General features: G+C 45.6%; 1 protein-coding gene across 5 annotated transcripts in view; it reads left to right on the top strand.

Annotated features, from left to right (window-relative positions):
* Window positions 1-18,109, top strand: part of VEGFC (vascular endothelial growth factor C) — a 129,044-nt gene extending 110,935 nt beyond the window's left edge. For all 5 annotated transcript variants that reach the window (XM_032783540.2, XM_075066388.1, XM_032783541.2 and 2 more), the window contains 3 exons: window positions 4,803-4,912; window positions 5,168-5,501; window positions 17,595-18,109. In XM_032783540.2, the coding sequence (XP_032639431.1) occupies window positions 4,803-4,912; window positions 5,168-5,501; window positions 17,595-17,709 (559 nt within the window). In that variant the 3' untranslated portion in view covers window positions 17,710-18,109. The remainder of the gene's footprint in view (window positions 1-4,802; window positions 4,913-5,167; window positions 5,502-17,594) is intronic.
* Window positions 18,110-18,391: the final 282 nt, after the last annotated feature.

Genomic DNA, 18,391 nt, shown 5'->3' with positions numbered 1-18,391 from the left:
AACTCCCAGCCAATATGTAGGTCAATTCTCCATCTCACATGTTCAGTGAAGAAGCAAATCATACACTGGCTTAACTCTAATTTGCAGGAAATTTTGCATTACTGTACACTTCAGTATGAATAAAAGAATGGACTTGACCTCTCAAGTACTTTCTATTGAATATGTTGTCAGCCTATAGCCTTAGGTGCAGCAAAGAATTGAGCCCTGGGTGTTTTAATATCTCAGAACAGAGGTGGTGATCACTTTTATTAACTAAATATTTACAATTTGAACAATATTCTTTACTAGGTAATGAAAGTTTAGGAGAAGTCAGAGTTGGAGTCTCAAATCTGTTTCATACTTCCTATTTAAAACTTAGAAAACAGATTTCCACCCAATATACAGAGCTTCTATTTTTTTTTGAATTTTACTGAAAATTACTAGATACAACAATATTACACATTAATAGCAGTAGGTTTTTATATTCAGCGACACCTTCCCAAACCTCATTCTTATTTAGACTCTTCTCTCATCCCGTAAGTCTTTTGTTATATTGGCTGTTTCAGCATAACAAGCTGTTTTCAAGATATTCATCCCCAAATATAAACATTTCTTTAGCTAATTTGGTTCATATTGTCCCATAATTGCCACTTACTTAGGATGCTTTTTGTGAATATTTCTTGTGAAAAATGATGCTGTAGGCTGCATTTTTCTTCATACTGTGACTTTCCCAAGTTTCATAGTTTAGTCATTCTTATAAATGGGTGTGTCTGCACTGCAATCTGAAGTATGATTGTAGCTCAGGCAGACATAGCTGCTAAATACTATAGATGTGGTGGGCTGGGCTTCAGCACAGACTGTACATGTATGCTGAGGACCCTGGCTCTGCATTCGCATCATTCACCTCCACTGAAGCCCATGCCCCCACATCTGCATTACTGTGCCAGTGTGGGTGTGTGTACCCAAGCTGCAGTCACACCCCCAATTGCAGTGTAGACATAGCTGGTGGCATGAAAGCCTCTCTACAGCATAGTCTTGATACTTAATGCTGTGCAAAGGGGATCCATTTGTCTGTGACCCTGGAGACCATGTTCTTTGGACTCATTCCACCTGCATAGCAGGCCATTTCCATCTGTGGGCTATCACATTTTTCTCTTAGGTGATCAGATAAGTCATCTTAATAGTTCATCTTTGGCCCTTTGAAATAACGTCAAAGGGGAAATTCATTCTGTATTGTGGGCTTTCAAAGTTAATGGTCACCAGAATGTACCATTTTCCAAAGTCTTTGATGTGTGGGCACGCAAACCCATGTTTATCATTTCCAACCTACATTAGGCATCATCCAAGACGTGAATATCCCCTTCTGATTTCTTATACATTTTAAGCATTTCTTTTGTAAATTCCAAGGCCAGAAGGGACCACCATGATCATCGAGTCAGGGCCCCTTATATAATGCAGGCCATAGAACTTCCATGAAATAAGTTCTAGAGCAGATCTTTTAGAAAAACATCCACTCTTGATTTTAAAATGGTCAGTGATGGAGAATTCACCATGACCATTGATAAATTGTTCCAATGGTTAATTACTGTTGTTTAAAAAAAGTACACCTTATTTCCAGTCTGAATTTGTCTAGCTTCAACATCCAGTCATAGGATCTTTCTCTGCTAGAGTGATCAGCCCATTATCAAATAGGTGTTCTGCATGTAAATATTTCTAGACTGTAATCAAGTCATCTTTTAACCTACTCTTTGTGAAGAAAAATAGAGTGAGCTCTTTGAGTCTGTCACTATAAAGCATTGTAACAGGGTTCTAGCTGGGTCTAGGGATCAGCTCTCACTTGGTCTAGCATCCCCCTCTATCACTCACTTGCCCCACAGTTCCTCTCATGCTCCAGGTCATTATATAGTTTTCCCCTTCTGAGGTAGCGAATTCCCACTGGACAAACTGTCCATATGCTGTGTTCTATTCCAATTCACCAGATCCTGTGCCACTTTCCCAGTGACTGGCCAAGGAACCAAGGCCCTCCTTCTACACTGGGTTCCAGCCCAGAGACCCTCTAACCAGCAGCCAAAGTCTGCACAGTCCCACTCTTTTCTGCTGTTTTTCTGGGCTTCTTCCTACCCCATTTCTCAGGTCTTCATTTCCCAATGTCTCTGGCTTGACCCTTCTTTTGGGGCTAGGATCCAAGGGCTCATTCTCCCCTGTAGGCTTCCTCTTCACCACCTCTCTGCTCCAGTCTCTCCCTGCACCTCCATACTGCTCTCAGCTTCCAAGCTTTATACGAACCAGCCTGCTCCTGCCCAGCTAACCTTCATGATTGGTTAACCCTGGCTGTCCCTCCAGGTGCAGCCTGTCATCGGACTAATTAGCATTTTTTTTAACCTACTCAGGCCTTGTGGCAGGTAGACACACCTCACAGGCATGTTTTTCTAATACTTTACCCATTCTCGTGGCTCTCCTCTAAACCTTCTCCAATTTATCAACATTCTTCTTGAATTATGGGCATCAGAATTGGACAGTGTTCCAGCAGCAGTTACACCAATGCTAAATACAGAGGTAAAATAACCTCTGTACTCCTACTTGAGATTCCCCTATATATGCATCCAAAGCTCATGTTAACTCTTACTGGTTACAGTACCACACTGGGAGTTCATGTTCTGCTGTTTATCCACCCTCTACCCCCCAAAAAATCTTTTTCAAAGTCATTGCTTCCTAGGATAGAGTCCCCCATCTTGTAAGTATGGCCTATATTCTTTGTTCCTAAATGTGTACATTTACATTTAGTCATTAAAAAAACATTTGCTTGTAGCCAGGTTACCAAGTGATCCTGATCACACTGAAACAGTGACCTGTCCTCTTCATTATTTACTACTTCCTCAATTTTTGTATCCTCTGCAATCTTTATCAATGATGGTTTTTTGTTTTCTTACAGGTCACTGATAAAAATGTTAAACTGTATAGGCCCAAGAACTGTTTCCTGCAAGACCCCACTGGACACACACCCGCTTGATGACTATTCCCCATTTACAGTTACATTTTGAAACCTATCAGTTAGCACAGACATTGAATGGATTAAAAACAGACATTGATAGCATTCTATTCTTTTAATCAAAATGTCATGCTGTACCAAGTCAAATGCCTTAACAGAAGTCTAAGTATATTACATCAACACTATAACTTTTATTCATCAGACTTGTAATCTCAAAAAAAATCAAGTTAGTTTGATTTGCATTAATTACATTACCCCTTAGAATATGATCATTTGTGTATATAATCCCAGAGTTTGGATTCTCTGGCAATAACATAGGGCCACCCGGGGGGGAAAGTGGGGCAATTTGCCCCAGGCCCCGCAGGGGCCCCCACGAGAGTTTTTCGGGGCCCCTGGAGCAGGGTCCTTCACTTGCTCCGGGGACCCTGGAAAACTCTCGTGGGGCCTGGGCCCCCAGAGCTGCTTCTGCGCCGGGTCTTCAGCAGCAATTCGGCAGTGGGGAGGTCCTTCCGCCCCGGGACTCGCCGTCAAAGTGTCCCAAAGACCCGCAGCGGGGGGTTCTTCTGCCCCGGGACCCACCACCGAAGTGCCAGGTCTTTGGCGCAATTCGGCGGCGGGGGCACTCTGCTGCCGAAGACCCCAGGCCCCCTGAATCCTCTGGGTGGCCCTGCAATTACATGTTCAAATCTTTTTTGTCAGTAGATCAGATACTTTTGCTGCTATTTTGTCACAAGATCAGAATAGTCTTCTATGCAGAGAAACCAACTCTTTGTAAAAAGTGGCTGGAATTTGTTTTCCCCTATATCAGAAGTGGACTTTATGTTGAGTAATAGTAGAAGTGCTGCCTTATGCTCAAGGGTTTCGGCATTGGCCTGCTAAACCCAGGGTTGTGAGTTCAATCCTTGAGGGGGCGATTTGGGGATTGGCCCTGCTTTGAGCAGGGAGTTCGACTAGATGATCTCCTGAGGTCCCTTCCACCCTAATAATCTGATTCTTGTAAGTGCTCCACTGACATTTTTGCCTCCTTAAAAAGCTGTGCTATTCTAATTATATCAGCCATTAGCAAATGCTGAATGAGCTTCATTTTATCTTTAGTGGTCTAATGACAAGTACTGAATGTGAAATATTTCATTTCAGTTTTGCAGCCTGTTTAGGAAACCAAGAAAACGTTTTTCATTCTCAAATACTTGAAAATATTCTCTCTTACATTTTTAAGAGGCCCAGTTCCCAATTTGAAACATCCCTTTCTGACTCAACAAATCTAGTTTTCTAAAGAAATTAGAGATGTCACAAAAATATCACAAATAGTCATGTATTTTCAGTTCAGGGATGGATTTCAATTCAAGGAAGTTTTCCAAAACAGAAAAGCATTTCCAGCTTCAATTAGGATTAAGTGAATTCTGAACCTGTTAAAGACAGAGCTGGACCAGACTTGCTGAAAACTTTTCATCAGTCATTCCAGTGCTAATTACTCACACCTTTCTCTCTTAATACCTGTAATACTTTAAATGAGTCAAACTGTACTTGTCCTTGAACCTGTCTTCCCAATTGGCAGCCTTCTAGTGAAGCAGAGCATCATGACATTTTTATTACATGTACTGCACTAAATCATAACTTATGTGTAGTAGTATATACATGCTTAGATGAAACTGGATCACAAAACCCAGTATGTTTTATAATCAGTTTTTCATATATGGAAAAGAAAATAAAGTGCAATATGCTGGTGACAATGTGAATGAAATCAAAGCTTTCAACAGTTACATTTCTAACAGAAGAAGGCCTGTTATCTTTTGTATTTTTATGGCAATAAACAAACAATCTATGTCATCCATAGGTGTCACATGGCAAACAAAACTTGTCCAAAAAATCTTATCTGGAATAATCAGATTTGCAGATGTCTGGCGCAGCATGACTTCAGTTTCTCTTCCCATCATGGAGATACTGGTAAGCAGTTATATTTTATAGGATTAAATGTAGTTGTTCTGTGCTGATTTACAGAAAAAGAAAACAATACACACATGCAAATTAAACAGTTTGAATCTTTGTAATTCTTTGTTTACAGAATGGCATTTTAGATTATTAACATGCATCCTGAGGGTTGGATTGTATTTTCACCATTTTAAAATTGGATTTATCATAATTCCTTAATAAAAAAGTAATGTGTGGATTCCAAATTTTTTATGTTTGCTCTATTCCTAGGCACTGCTGATGAATTCCATGATATCTGTGGACCTAACAAAGAGCTTGATGAAGAAACCTGTCAATGTGTCTGCAAAGGGGGTGTACGGCCTTCAAGCTGTGGACCCCAAAAAGAATTAGATAGAACATCATGCCAGTGTACATGTAAAAACAAACTTTTGCCTAGTTCCTGTGGTCCCAACAAAGAATTTGATGAAGACAAGTGCCAGTGTGTATGTAGAAGAACCTGCCCCAAACATCAGCCACTAAATTCTGCAAAATGTATCTGTGAATGTATAGAATCTCCAAATAAATGCTTCTTAAAAGGAAAAAGGTTTCATCACCAGACATGCAGGTGAGTTAAATGACAAAGATTCTGTAATCCAATTGTTATAGCACTGGACAGGGACTAAAAATGTTGGATTATCTTTGCCATGTGTGAGGGTTTACGCCCCAGGTAGCAGGGCAATATGGCCTAATGGCCAGAGTCTATAGACTCGCCCCTGGTTGCAAGGCAGTATGTCTCCCATTCCTCTGGGCCCTGGCCCCGGCCCTAACAGCGACGTAGGATCTTGCCACTGGCTCAGTGGGGGAGTCCTACCGAAACACGCTGAGGCTTACCAGGGGCAAGGTACCAGTCTGTCACCCCCCACCCCAGGTCACTTCCTACCAGCTTGAGAGTTGGGGTCTCCCATGAGTCCCTCGGTTCTCTGTGGGTCTCTGGGTCCGTCGTCTCCTCGGGCTCCTCCAAGAGTAGGGCTTCACGCCAGTCTGGAGAAGCTTCAGTTCCCAGCAACTGCCAGGCTGGTGGCTGGTTCTCCACAGGAGCTTCCCAGTTAGGTCCTTCCTCTGCAGCTGCCAGCCCAGACTGAGCTGAGTTCCCTCCTTTTACACTTCCTGAGCACTTGGAGCATGCCCAGTACACCTGAGGCGGGACTTCCACCGTCAGAGCTACAGGTCTCACGCTGCTGGGGCTAGTGCGGGGTGGGGCTGCCCCGTCACACCATGGAATTACTATGTGACCGAGAACTTATGATTTGCCTATCTGTAAAAGGACAGTCTGAGGGTTGAGTATTTGAAAACCACATTGAGATTCTTGGATATTCACTGTGACTTCAGGTAGAAAAAACACCATGAATTGACACTCTTTGAGTAGGTCTTTTGGCTGAGACATACTGTAAAACCAAATTCTAGACTATTTGTGGTCCTTAAAAATCCCAGTGTACTTTTCACTAGAGCTGGAATATTCAGAGTGTCCTAACCAATATCCAACCTAATTGCCCAAATCATCCTTTAAAATGGGATTCTGGTCAGCATTTGACGATGATGATCATGTTCATATTGCATACAAGATTTTTCTCTTGGCTAACCACTAAATTTGGAAATATTTCACAATTCTGAAAATCAATTTTTCTTCTGCTTCCTACATCATCATTATCAATTAAAGTGCAGTGATCTGTCATGTAATTTTGTTGAGGTAATTAATTATTGCAGGTATATATAAGGCACCTGTCACTATCGTATCTTGTTTGGCTGCTTTGCTGAAACACTCTTAATTCTTCAGTGTTGAAAACAGTGAAGTCTTGTTTCTTTTTTGAGTGATTACACGTGTATTCCACAGTAGGTGTGCGTGCTTGCCCTCTGCACCAATACCGAAAGTTTTTCCCTTAGCAGTACCCATACTGAGGGAGCACTGCTGCAACCCCTGGAGCTGCGTGCTCCCCCCACCCTCAGTTCCTTCTTGCTGCCAGTGAAGGTGGTAGAACTTCATGCTTCAACTCTGCTGCAGCCTTTCTGTTCCTTAGTAGTACTGTTCACTACAGTTAGCTGTTTTTAGCTGTTTACAGTTAGCTACGGTTCACTACAGTTAGCTGTTTTCAGTTGTTAGAGTGGGCTTGGGGCACGCCCCATGCCCTAGGTTTCAAGTCGTGCAACTCTTGTCGCCATTCCATGCCAAGGAGTGATCTGCATGCTGAGTGTCTCCGCTGCTTGGGCGAAACTCATGTGAGTGAACGCTGCAAGATCTGAAGGTCATTCAAACCGTGGACTAAGAAGGAGAGGGACATCAGGCTTCGAGCTCTCCTTATGAAATCAGCACTAGCCCCAGCTCCGGCACATTGAGCAGACTTGGTGCCCGGCACAGCTCCCCCTCCAAGAAGCAAGGAAGGGGCTCCACTTCACAATGGCACCGAGAGAAGGAAAGGGGAGAGGCTGGTCCCGCGTTGAGCAGCCCTCGGTCCCCCCAGGCCCAAAATCTCCGACTCATGCTGGGCGGAGCAGCCCGGCACCATCCACACACGCGTCTCCTGTGGCCAGGATGCCATTGACACTGGAGGCTCTACAGGCTGCACGAGACATTCTGAGCCTATCAGTACCCAAGGCGGTGCCGGTGATGGGCCCTTGGTTCCATGGCAAGCCGCCACTGGGTGCTCGTCAGACCTCCCCAGCACGGCACAGCTCCCACTCTGAGGACTGCTCCCTGCCTCGTTCAAAACACAGCGGCCAATCAACTCACGCCCGCCTTGACACCAACCAGGCTAACCGGTTTGCCACCCGGGCAGGACTCTTGGGGTCCCTCCGTGCCATCCAGTAGCGGGGGCAGGCACTGAGACAGGCGGCAGAGTCGCTGCTTCTCCTCCTCCTCGTGGCGCAGTTACCATAGCTGATCTCAGCGCGACCAACGTCAATGCTACCACTCAAGTTCCCACTCTGCCAGTCGTTGCACATGGGAGTCTCCTTGCGATTCTCCAGCATTGGAGCATCAGAGCTCCCGGCGCCGAGGCGAGTACCGAAGCAGCACTTCTGATGGGTACTGGTCCTCAACGCCGAGGTCCCAGTCCCATGGAAGACAGCATCACAAGCATCATCTTTCCTACCGCTCCTGTGGGACCGTGGGCTCAACGGTGACCTCAGCCTCAGCACCGAGCCACTCATCTCCGGGCTGAGCCAGACCAGCCAGTGCCACCAGGCCTCAACTTGGACAGTGGCAAGGGGCCCCGTGGCAGGTCATCGTGGCCACCAGTGCCCACCCAGACAGGAACCCACCTCAGCCTAGGGACAAATTGGCAGGTCACGAGTTGGCAGCTCTGTGCCCGGACTCCGACCTGGGGGTCGATCCCCTGGGCAAAAGGTGTCAACCGGCACCGTGTCAGCTCTCTCTCCGGTGCCGGTTGACACCATAACGGCACTCCCGCCCTCTCTGTCGCAAGAGGATTTTAAGGCACATCAAGACCTGCTAAAGCGGGTGGCATCCAGCCTCCAACTGCAGGCTGAGATGACGGAGGGCCCATCCAACTCCCTCTTTAATGTACTGTCTTCCTCGGCCCCGGGCCGCGTGGCACTACCCCTCTAGCAGGGGATAGCCAACATCTCCAACACCTTGTGGCAAACTCCCGCCTCCTTGGCGCCAATTTCCAAGAAGGCTGAGAGGAAATACCTCGTGCCGGCCAAGGACTATTCTCACCCAGCACCTAACTCGCTAGTGGTGGAATCTGTGAACCACCAAGAGCGATAGGGCCAGCCCACACCCACTCCCAAGAACAAAGACGCCTGAAGACTGGACTCCTTTGGTAGGAAATTTTATTCCTCTGAAAGTTTCCAGCTCAGGGTCGCCAATCATCAGGCCTTGCTGAGCCGGTATGACTTTAACCTATGGGCTTCCCTGCCAAAGTTCCAACCACTTCTCCCACAGTGGGAGAGAGAGGACTTTAAGGCTCTGGTGGATGAGGGGGCAACAGCAGCCAAAGCGGCCCTTCAGGCAGCATCGGACGTGGCCGCCCATTCGGTGGCGTCCGCGATATCTATGAACAAGGTCTCGTGGCTCCTCCTGTCTGGGCTATTGGCGGAGGCCCAGTCCTTCATGCAGGACATGTCATTTGATGGAAAAGCTCTGTTTGCAGATCAGATGGACATCAGGCTGCATGGGAGGAAAGATTCCTATACCACTTTACGTCCCTCCAGCTAAGGACAAGGCAAAACCGCAACCGTTGGCTCAACCAGCAAGGAGCAGATATGAACCCCAGGTACAAGAGGCCGAGAGACCAGAAGCAACAGTCCCATTCTGCCCCACAGCCAGGGCCCTTAAAGGGAAAGAGGCAGTTTCGACTATTTGCAGGGGGGCTCCAGAGGGGAGACCCCCCCCCATTAATAAAGTTTGCATTCTGCAACCGATTGTCTGCCTTCCACATGGCATGGTCCTGTATAACTTCGGACCAATGGGTCCTCCACACCATTTCCAGGGGCTACACGCTGCAGTTCAGCTCACACCCACCCAACCACCCCCCTTCCTGATGGGCCCAGGGGACCTGGAGCATGCCCACTTCCTAGGGCAGGAGGTGGAGTGAGTATCAGTAGAATTCCAGGGCAAGGGTTTCTACTCCCAATATTTCCTGATCCCAAAGGCAAAAGGGGGCCTCAGGCTCATCCTGGACCTGCGGGATCTCAACCAGTTTCTGGTCTGCTCCAAGTTTTACATGGTGTCCCTGGCCTCTATTATCTTCTCCCTGGACCCAGGGGATTGGTACTCGGCCCTAGACCTTCAGGACGTGTATTCTCACATTCATATTTTTGAGGGGCACAGGCACTTCCTCTGCTTCCTAGTGGGGTTAACCACTACCAGTTCACTGTCCTCCCATTTGGCCTATCCACAGCACCCAGGGTTTTCACAAAGTTCATGGCTGTGGTAGCGGCCTACCTCAGATGGGAGGGGGTACAGATCTTTCCATACCTGGACGATTGGCTTCTCAATGACAACTCTTGGTCCCAGGTGGAACTGCTCCTGTCCACGTGTCGATCTTGGCCTAGTGGTGAACAAGACCAAGTCAAGGTTAGTTCCAGTGCAGTGCATAGAGTTCACTGGGGTGTTTCTGGGCTCCTCAAGGGCCACAGCCTCTCTCCTGCTGAGCAGGTTCAAGGCCCTGAAAGATCTCATGGCTTCAGTCACGGCTTTCTCGGTGACAACGGCAAGAGCGTGCCTTTGGATCCTGGGGCACATGGCGGCATGCACGTATGTGGTCTGCCACTCCAGGCTCTGGATAAGGCCCCTCCAGCTCTGGCTAGCCTCCCAGTTCTCCCAGACCCGGGACGGGCTAGACAAGGTTCTCACAGTGCCGTCCCTGATACTTGCCTATCTACAATAGTGGTCTTACCTGAGCAATATGATGCAAGGGATTCCCTTTCGGGAGGTGACCCTATCTTTAGACCTGGTGTCCAATGCATCAGCCTTGGGCTGGGGAGCTCACACAGGGAACATGCAAACCCAGGAGATGTGGTCAGCCTCAGACTTGTCCCTCCACATAAATGTCAAGGAGCTCAGGGCGATATGGTTGGCATGTGTTGCCTTCAACACGCACCTTCGCGGCAAAGTGGTCAGCGTCCTGACCGATAACACCGCCGCGATCTACTACATCAACAGGTGAGGCGGGACTCGTTCTTTGGCCCTCTGCCAGGAAGCCCTGAGCCTGTGGGAGTTGTGATATCTCCCTGAGAGCATTCCACTTACCAGGCATCCGCAATACGCCAGCCGATCACCTCAGCAGGGTTTTCTCCCCCCAGTACGAGTGGTCGCTCCATTTGGAGGTCACTCACCGTCTCTTCCAAGAGTGGGGAGCTCCCCAGGTTGACCTCTTCACAACGCACCAGAACTGGCATTGCCCCCGGTTCTTCTCCAGGGAGGAGTAGGGAGGAGCGTGATCTCGGTTGCCTTCCTCCTGCAGTGGTTGGGACAGTTTTTTTATGTTTTCCCACCATTTCCCCTCATCAGCGAAGTCCTACAAAAAGTAAAGAGACACAAAGCGCGTCATCCTTATAGCCCCAGCATGGTTCCGCCAACACTGGTACGGGACCCTCCTGCACCTCTTGGCAGCCCCTCTGAGGAGGCTGCCACTTCACCCGGACCTCCTCCATCCCAATCTGGCCACGCTCAACCTGACAGCATGGCTGCTCAGTGGCTAGACAAGGAGGAGGGGAAGTGTTCAGAAGAGGTCAGGCGGGTCCTCCTGGAAAGTAGGAAGCTGTCCACGCGCCGGACATACCTGGCAAAGTGGTCCAGATTCTCCAGCTGGGTGGAGGGATTGGGGTGACTCCCCATCGTCCACACCACTCCAGCTCAACCTTGAGTATCTTCTGTCCCTTAAGACCCAAGGGTTGGCACCTGCCTCTGTCAGGGTACACCTGGTGGCTATATCGGCCTTCCACCCGTCAGTGCAAGGGCACTCTGTTTTCTCTCATTCTATGACCTCCCGCTTCCTGAGGGGCCTTCACCATTCATTCCCGTATGCTAGACCCCCTGTGCCGCAATGGGACCTAAACCTGGTGGTGTCTCACCTCACGGGGCCTCCCTTTGAGTCCTGGGCTACGTGTTCCTGGTCTCATCTCTCGTGGAAGGTAGCCTTCCTTGTAGCAATCACTTCGGCCCATCGTGTCTCGGAACTCAGGGCCCTGATCTCGGAACCCCCATATATGGTCTTCCATAGGGATAAAGTCCAGCTTCACCGTCATCCGGCATTTCTCCTGAAGGTGGTCTCCACCTTCCATATGGAACAGAAAATCTTTCTTCCCATGCTGTGTCCTAAGCCTTATTCCTCCAACGAGGAACGCTGCCTTCACACCCTCAGTGTGCATAGGGCGCTGGCCTTTTATCTGAATCGGACAAAGCCTTTCAGGAAATCCTCGCAACTTTTTGTTCCCTCATTCGAGCGTGTGAAGGTGCGTTCAATCTCCACCCAGCGTCTTTCCCGCTAGATCACCTTGTGCATTTACACGTGCTATGATCTGGCAGGGGTTCCACCCGCCACTGACCATCAGGGCGCACTATGTGAGGGCTCAGACCTCATTGGTTGCCTGCATAGCCCATGTCCCTATCCAGGACATCTGTAGGGCAACTACTTGGGCCTCAGTTCACACGTTTACTTCGCATTATGCGATCGTCTCCCAAGCTAGGGATGACGCCAGGTTCGGCAGGGCGGTTCTGCATCCTGGGAACTCGTAACTCCTGCCTACCTCCAACACATATAGCTTGGAATCACCTACTGTGGAATACACATAAGCAATCACTCAAAGAAGAAAAGACAGTTACCTGTTCCGTAACAGGTGTTCTTCAAAATGTGTTGCTAATGTCTATTCCACGTTCCGCCCTCCTTCCCCTCTGTCGGAGTTGTCTGGCAAGAAGGAACCGAGGGTGGGGGGAGCTGTGCGCTCCCCTTACAGTGTGATATAGAGGCGCCAGTCCAGGGGTCACAGCGGTGCTCCCCCCGTACGGGTACTGCTAAGGGAAAAACTTTGGGCAGTGGTGCACGTGGCGAGCACGCACACCTACCGTGGAATAGACATGAGCAACACATCTCAAAGAACGCCCGCTATGGAACAGGTAACTGTTTTTGTTTTTAAGTAAAGCTAAGTAGATATAACTCAGTTAACACTGTTTGGAGAAACAAGATCACGAAGTTTATTAATAGTAGTAATAATAGTAAATATTCATAGTATGAGATACATATTTGTTCAGTTACCTAAAACCATTGAAATGGTTACAAAATTAACATTTTAATTTATTTATAAATATTCTGGCAGCACCTAAAAGGCCCCAAACAGCATCGGTGGACATAGAATAGAATATGGATCCTGGCCTGAAGATTTTAATATCTAAAATGACAAGACACACAATCAAATATAGACAAACATATCAAAATACAGTTCACATGGTACATCTTTACTCCCTCCATTTTATGTTCAGCAACAGCTCCTGGCCACTCCTCGTCCCTGACTTAATAGGAAATAAGGGCAATTACCACCAGGCATTTGGCACCCTGTAGGATAGGGGCTAGAGGTCATCAGTATCTAGTATAAATTCCTTCTGGGGTGCAGTGCAAATTACACTTTTGAGTTGTGGTCCATGCACCACAGGAATAATGTTCACTGGTAAAAGATACATTTAGTGATCTTCTCCAGCCACAGAATGTGCCTCTTTAGTAGTGTTATGCAACAGAAAACAACATTAAAGGATTAAGGTTGCAAAGTCAAGCACTCAAAAGTTAGGAAATGCCAGAATTAAATTTGCCTGTGCAACCCCTTTGTGCATGTGCATTATGATACAGTCTTTAATTGTAGAGTCACATACTGTATTTTCCAGAGGACTCCTGCCTTGTTCAGTGCACAAGCTGGACGGTGCTCACTTAATGAGCAGCGATTCAATATTTTGTTTTCTCCCCATTGTCTAGTGCCTTATTTACTGCATACCATTCAAACCCTGCTCTGAAAACAGTTATTCACTTCCTCATGTACTTTTCTATGGTGTTCTTCACTATAGTATTCTAGTGCTTCCGAACAATTCTGTAAGGAGAGGAGCGGGAGGTGGTATCCCTACACTGTCAGAGTCCCAGTTACCGGTCTCTCTCCTCCACATCTTCAGTCCTAGTCACCTTGCCCAGCCAGTCCCAGTTCCCCACTCCTGGCTCCTCACCTCACATTTCTTTCCCCACCTCCACTCCCTGGCCCAGTCTCTTTGTCCAATCAGTCCCAGTTCTCCCCCCTACACCTCCTTGTCACATTTGTCTTCCTACCTCTCACCCAATCTCAGTATTCCCCCAGCCAACTGGCTCCCAGTATCCCTCTGTTTCCCTTCCCAGCTCTCAGTGTCCCCACCAGCTCCCAGTTCCTAATCTGCCTCTTTGCCCAACAAGTCCTGGGGCCTCTTCCCCCTAGCTCCAGTCTCCTTGCCCACTCAGTTCCACCTTGCCTCCCCTCTCCAGTCCCAGTCTCACCAGATTCCTTGTCCCAATTTACTCCTTTCCCTTTCCCCTGCTTCAGCTTTGGACCCCTCTGCACTTTAACCAGACCCCTCCTCTATGCTGCCTGGTACAGGAGATTTGGGCTTCCTTCTCTTAATTCCACAGCGTAGGCCCAATCTCCCAGCTCAGAGAAGCTGGAAGTAGCATTTACAGAGAAAGTCTGGCTTTGCCCTTGTAAAAATGTAGACTGGAGCAGGCCTGGTCATTCTGTGGGGATGGTGGCACATGAGCAGTCAGGTCAGCACTGGGAGTTGTGAAAGGACCAAACATCCTCCATGAGGACAGAATCTTCTGAGATTTTAGTTCTCTTCTGGCAAGACTCTACTGGGCATGTGCCTGCTATGATTTTTCTAAGGCTTGTAACTTGGAATGATATAGGCAGAATATAATGGGGATGGCAAAAGGCACATCCTTGACACAAGGTGATTCCCCTGGCAAATTGCTAGGACAGGGGTTGGCAACCTACGATACGCATGCCACCTTTGGGGCCACCGGAATGGGGTGGGGAGGGCTCACAGGGGGGCTGTGCACCCTCCAGCAGAGTTCAGGGGGCGGGAGGGGGAACCTGGTCTGGGAAGCGGCCCCTGGGCATGGCTGGTCTCCGGGTCTATAAAGGCTCGCTGGGATTTGCCCCTCAATGAACCGACGTGCAGGGGGAGGGAGCACAAGGTGGAAGTTTCACCTAGGGCGCAAAATATCCTTGCACCAGCCCTGCCCCAGGGGATGTGTGCACCCCAGATTAAGAACCACGGCACTAAACTGATTAAGATCTGCATTTTAATTAAATTTTAAATGAAGTTTCTTAAACATTTAAAAAAACTTGTTTACTTTACATACAACAATAGTTTATAGACTTATAGAAAGAGACCTTCTAAAAACGTTAAAATGTATTACAGTCACGTGAAACCTTAAATTAGAGTGAATAACTGAAGAGTCGGCACACCACTTCTGAAAGGTTGCCGACCCATGTGCTAGGACCTGCTCCAAAGCATGGAGATATGTAGAGCTGCTTGAAAGAGAGGTCCCCAGAATTTGTTTTTTTTAACACGGGGAAAAGTTTTTTGCCTCTAGCCTCATTCTCAGAAATGGCTGAAGCATTTTGGCTGAATTTTTCTGAAAGAGTCAGGCTGAGGCAGACACTTGATGCATAAAATCAGTCCAGATAGTTGAAGTTTGACAGAGTTATAAGCAACTGAAAGCACCATCTTAGAATGAGAAGTATTGCTCAACCTTAACAACAGGTAACAGTATCAACCTCATCTATAATTAACTATTCTTCCCTCACACTCTTACCTATGCAGACTATCAGCATAGCGAGGTTCCCGTAGTTACGCCAGAAACCACATAGTTTAGACACTGCCAACAATGATGGAAGGGGGTTTTCCATTGGGGTAGGAACACTACATCCCTAACCAATAGCAGCTACACCAGTGGAAGAATTCTTCCATCAATATTGGAGGTTAGGTCACTATAACTATATTGGTCACAGTTGTGGATTTTTCACACCCCTGACTGACTACGTTGGCCTAACTTTTAGGTGTAGACCAGGCCTAATGTCAGATTGTTTTGATGAGAGCAGAGAGATCTGTGGGTCAGATGAAAGCATCCAGATGGCAGTATCCAGTCTGTTTGACAGCCCTTACCTACTTCTTTTTTTTATTTATGTTGCCCAACTGCTTTGCTACGGTTAGGCATCCTGGGAAATACAACATCCAAATAGGTAAATTTTTTGGCTTTGCCTTAAAGATCAGTGCCTCAGATGGTATGACCTTCTAGTGGGATTCAGACAAAAGCTTTGAAATCTTTAAATGAAAGGCACTATAGAAGGACAAACATCATTGTAACATACAGCTCTGAAGGAAATTCTACATCCACTCCACCCCCATTTTTGTATCCACAGAAGATTAATTTTCCAAGTCCAAACTTACTCCTGATTCTTTTTTTGCTGGCACTATCAGGGATGGTATACAGGAGAATAGGTGTATTTCTATCAAAAAGCCACATTATTTTGGTTAGGGGTCAACTCTGCCTCTTTCTTGCTTCAGCATCCTCAACACCTTTCCAACACTAACACCCCCACCCCAAACTGCAGGTGTTGTATATTTTATAAAATGTTTAGCATTAAGCAAAAGGATCAACGTGATCTTTTACAGAAATTCCATGAAAGTTGTTACATTTTTCCAAGATAGCTCTAGAGTTTGTCCTAAGTGACATGATATAACATGAACCTGGGAATTACATAAAACCTGCTAATGAATCAGACCACTGTGACAAATTACATTTGAAATATCTGAACAAGATATGGCTAGTCAATAACTACCATTACTGCTGGGTCTTCTTAATTTTTTACTGATTTCTTCATATTCATGTCCATTGGTTTAATTAATTGGCTTGCATTAATGTAACTGTAATCCAAGATCTCGTTTTATAAACACATTACTGTAAAGTGGCAAGTCAATGTCCAAAATAAGCATGCGATGTGCTAAACCATCTGCAATGATAATTAAGAGTACGCATAGTCTAAAAACAGAAAAAAATTGCCTGGGGAAGAGAATATTAAAAGTACCTCAATAGTATATCGTGTAGTATCTGTAAACAGAAATATATAGCAAGAATTATTACAATAGAACATTATACCAGTATGTTTCATAAAACAGAGACACATTATTTAAAGACAAGTTTAAAATATAACTGTTGAAACTTGAAACATATACTTTTCCCTCTTGAGTCGCTGCCAGTGTCTGAAAAAGCCACAGACTAGTACTTTGTCTCCATTACACACCAGAGGTTATTTGGCATTGTTATTGTAAGGTTATTTTAGGTCAAGCTGTTAAAAAAAAAAATGAGGGGGGGGAGAGAAGCCAAGGAATTAGCTTTGTACAACTCCTTGTACAAGCAAATATCCACTGATGAGGAACATCTTGTTTATAGATGTAATCTGTAGTTTAATGATCTATTTGCATTAAAGTTATTTCAGTTAATATTATTGTTGTTGTTATCCTTTCTTCTCCTTTAAAATTTACCATATACTTATGGGCCTGGATCCTACAATAAAAATCACACAGTGCAATATGGCAAACAGACTCCCGCTGAACTCACTGGGGATCTGTGGAAGTATATGGGTTTTCCCTGTGCAGTTCTCAGTGCAGGATCAGGGTCACAGTATAGAAAATCTATCTTTTCTATTACACAAATAGCTGATAAATATACAGAAAAAAATTAAGCATTCTGGCCTGTAACATCAACTTGTTAGGGAACGCTGGCTCAAGCTAGGAGACATTCAGTAGTGGCATTCTAAACAGGGTTGCCTACTAGAAAAAAAATGTTAGAAGTATTTGCCAGAATAATATACCAACATATACCCTAGCTTAGAATGTAATTAGAGCTGGTAAGTATTTCAAGAGAGTATTAATGAATATTCACATGAATAAAACCACAGAGTCACCTCAGCAGTATTTGTAACCCTATTTATTTGCTTTTAATTGCAAGACAGTTCACAGAAATGGAAGATAAGAAATATTCATGCACATATGTAATACATTATATATCTTTATAGGATTTAAGTGTTATAAGTGCAGCATAAGTGTACATAGTCAGATGTATATTTCTCTTTGACTCATGTGTCTGCCCCATTTTACCAATGGCTTTTTGTTTCCTTCCTCCAGCTGCTACAGACCACCATGTACAGTTAGAACGAAACGTTGTGAGCCTGGATTTTATTATAGTGAAGAAGTGTGCCGTTGCGTACCCACATATTGGAAAAGACCGCTTATTAATTAGTGAAGAAAGCACTACTTGCCATTTTGGTGTACATTTTTCCATTAAAAAAACAACTGCGTTAACATTGGAATTAACTGTGCACCAGAGACCCTGTGGGATTCACAGAGACAAACACATTGTGCTTTTTCCCCAAGAAATGTGGAAAGCACATGTAGACAATAATGGGGCTCATGTTGTGTAAAGAACTCACTAAGGACTTGTTTTCTGCCAATGACAAAACAGTCTTGGTTTTCCTCCTTGTAATTTTTTTTAAAAAAGAGATAATGACTATATAATTTATTTCCACTAAAAACATTGTGCAGCATTCCTGTTAATAGCAGTAACAATTGTTAAAGCTCACTGTGATCAATATTTTTATATCATGCAAAATATGTTTAAATAAAATGAAAATTGTATTATATACTGGTGAGAATGTTTAATTGATTATTTTATGACCCAGTCTGTACAAACCAACCACAGCTCAACAACGTGAATGGTGGTTCTTAAAATAGTTTCTTGAAATCCAGAGCTAGAATTCCTATCGAATAAAAATAAGTGATTTTATGAAAGAAAGTGTAAGAAAGACAGCAGTGAAAACTTTTTGTATCTGCTTAAAATATCTAGGCTGAGCTATTAAAAAAAAGTTATATTTACAACATCTATGTCCAGTGATATTTTACTATGTAGACCAACTAGGTAAGCA

The sequence above is a fragment of the Chelonoidis abingdonii genome, chromosome 5, assembly GCF_003597395.2.
Source record: "Chelonoidis abingdonii isolate Lonesome George chromosome 5, CheloAbing_2.0, whole genome shotgun sequence".
In the NCBI taxonomy this organism is placed as follows: domain Eukaryota; kingdom Metazoa; phylum Chordata; order Testudines; family Testudinidae; genus Chelonoidis; species Chelonoidis abingdonii.
This window is presented reverse-complemented; position numbering and strand designations above follow the sequence as displayed.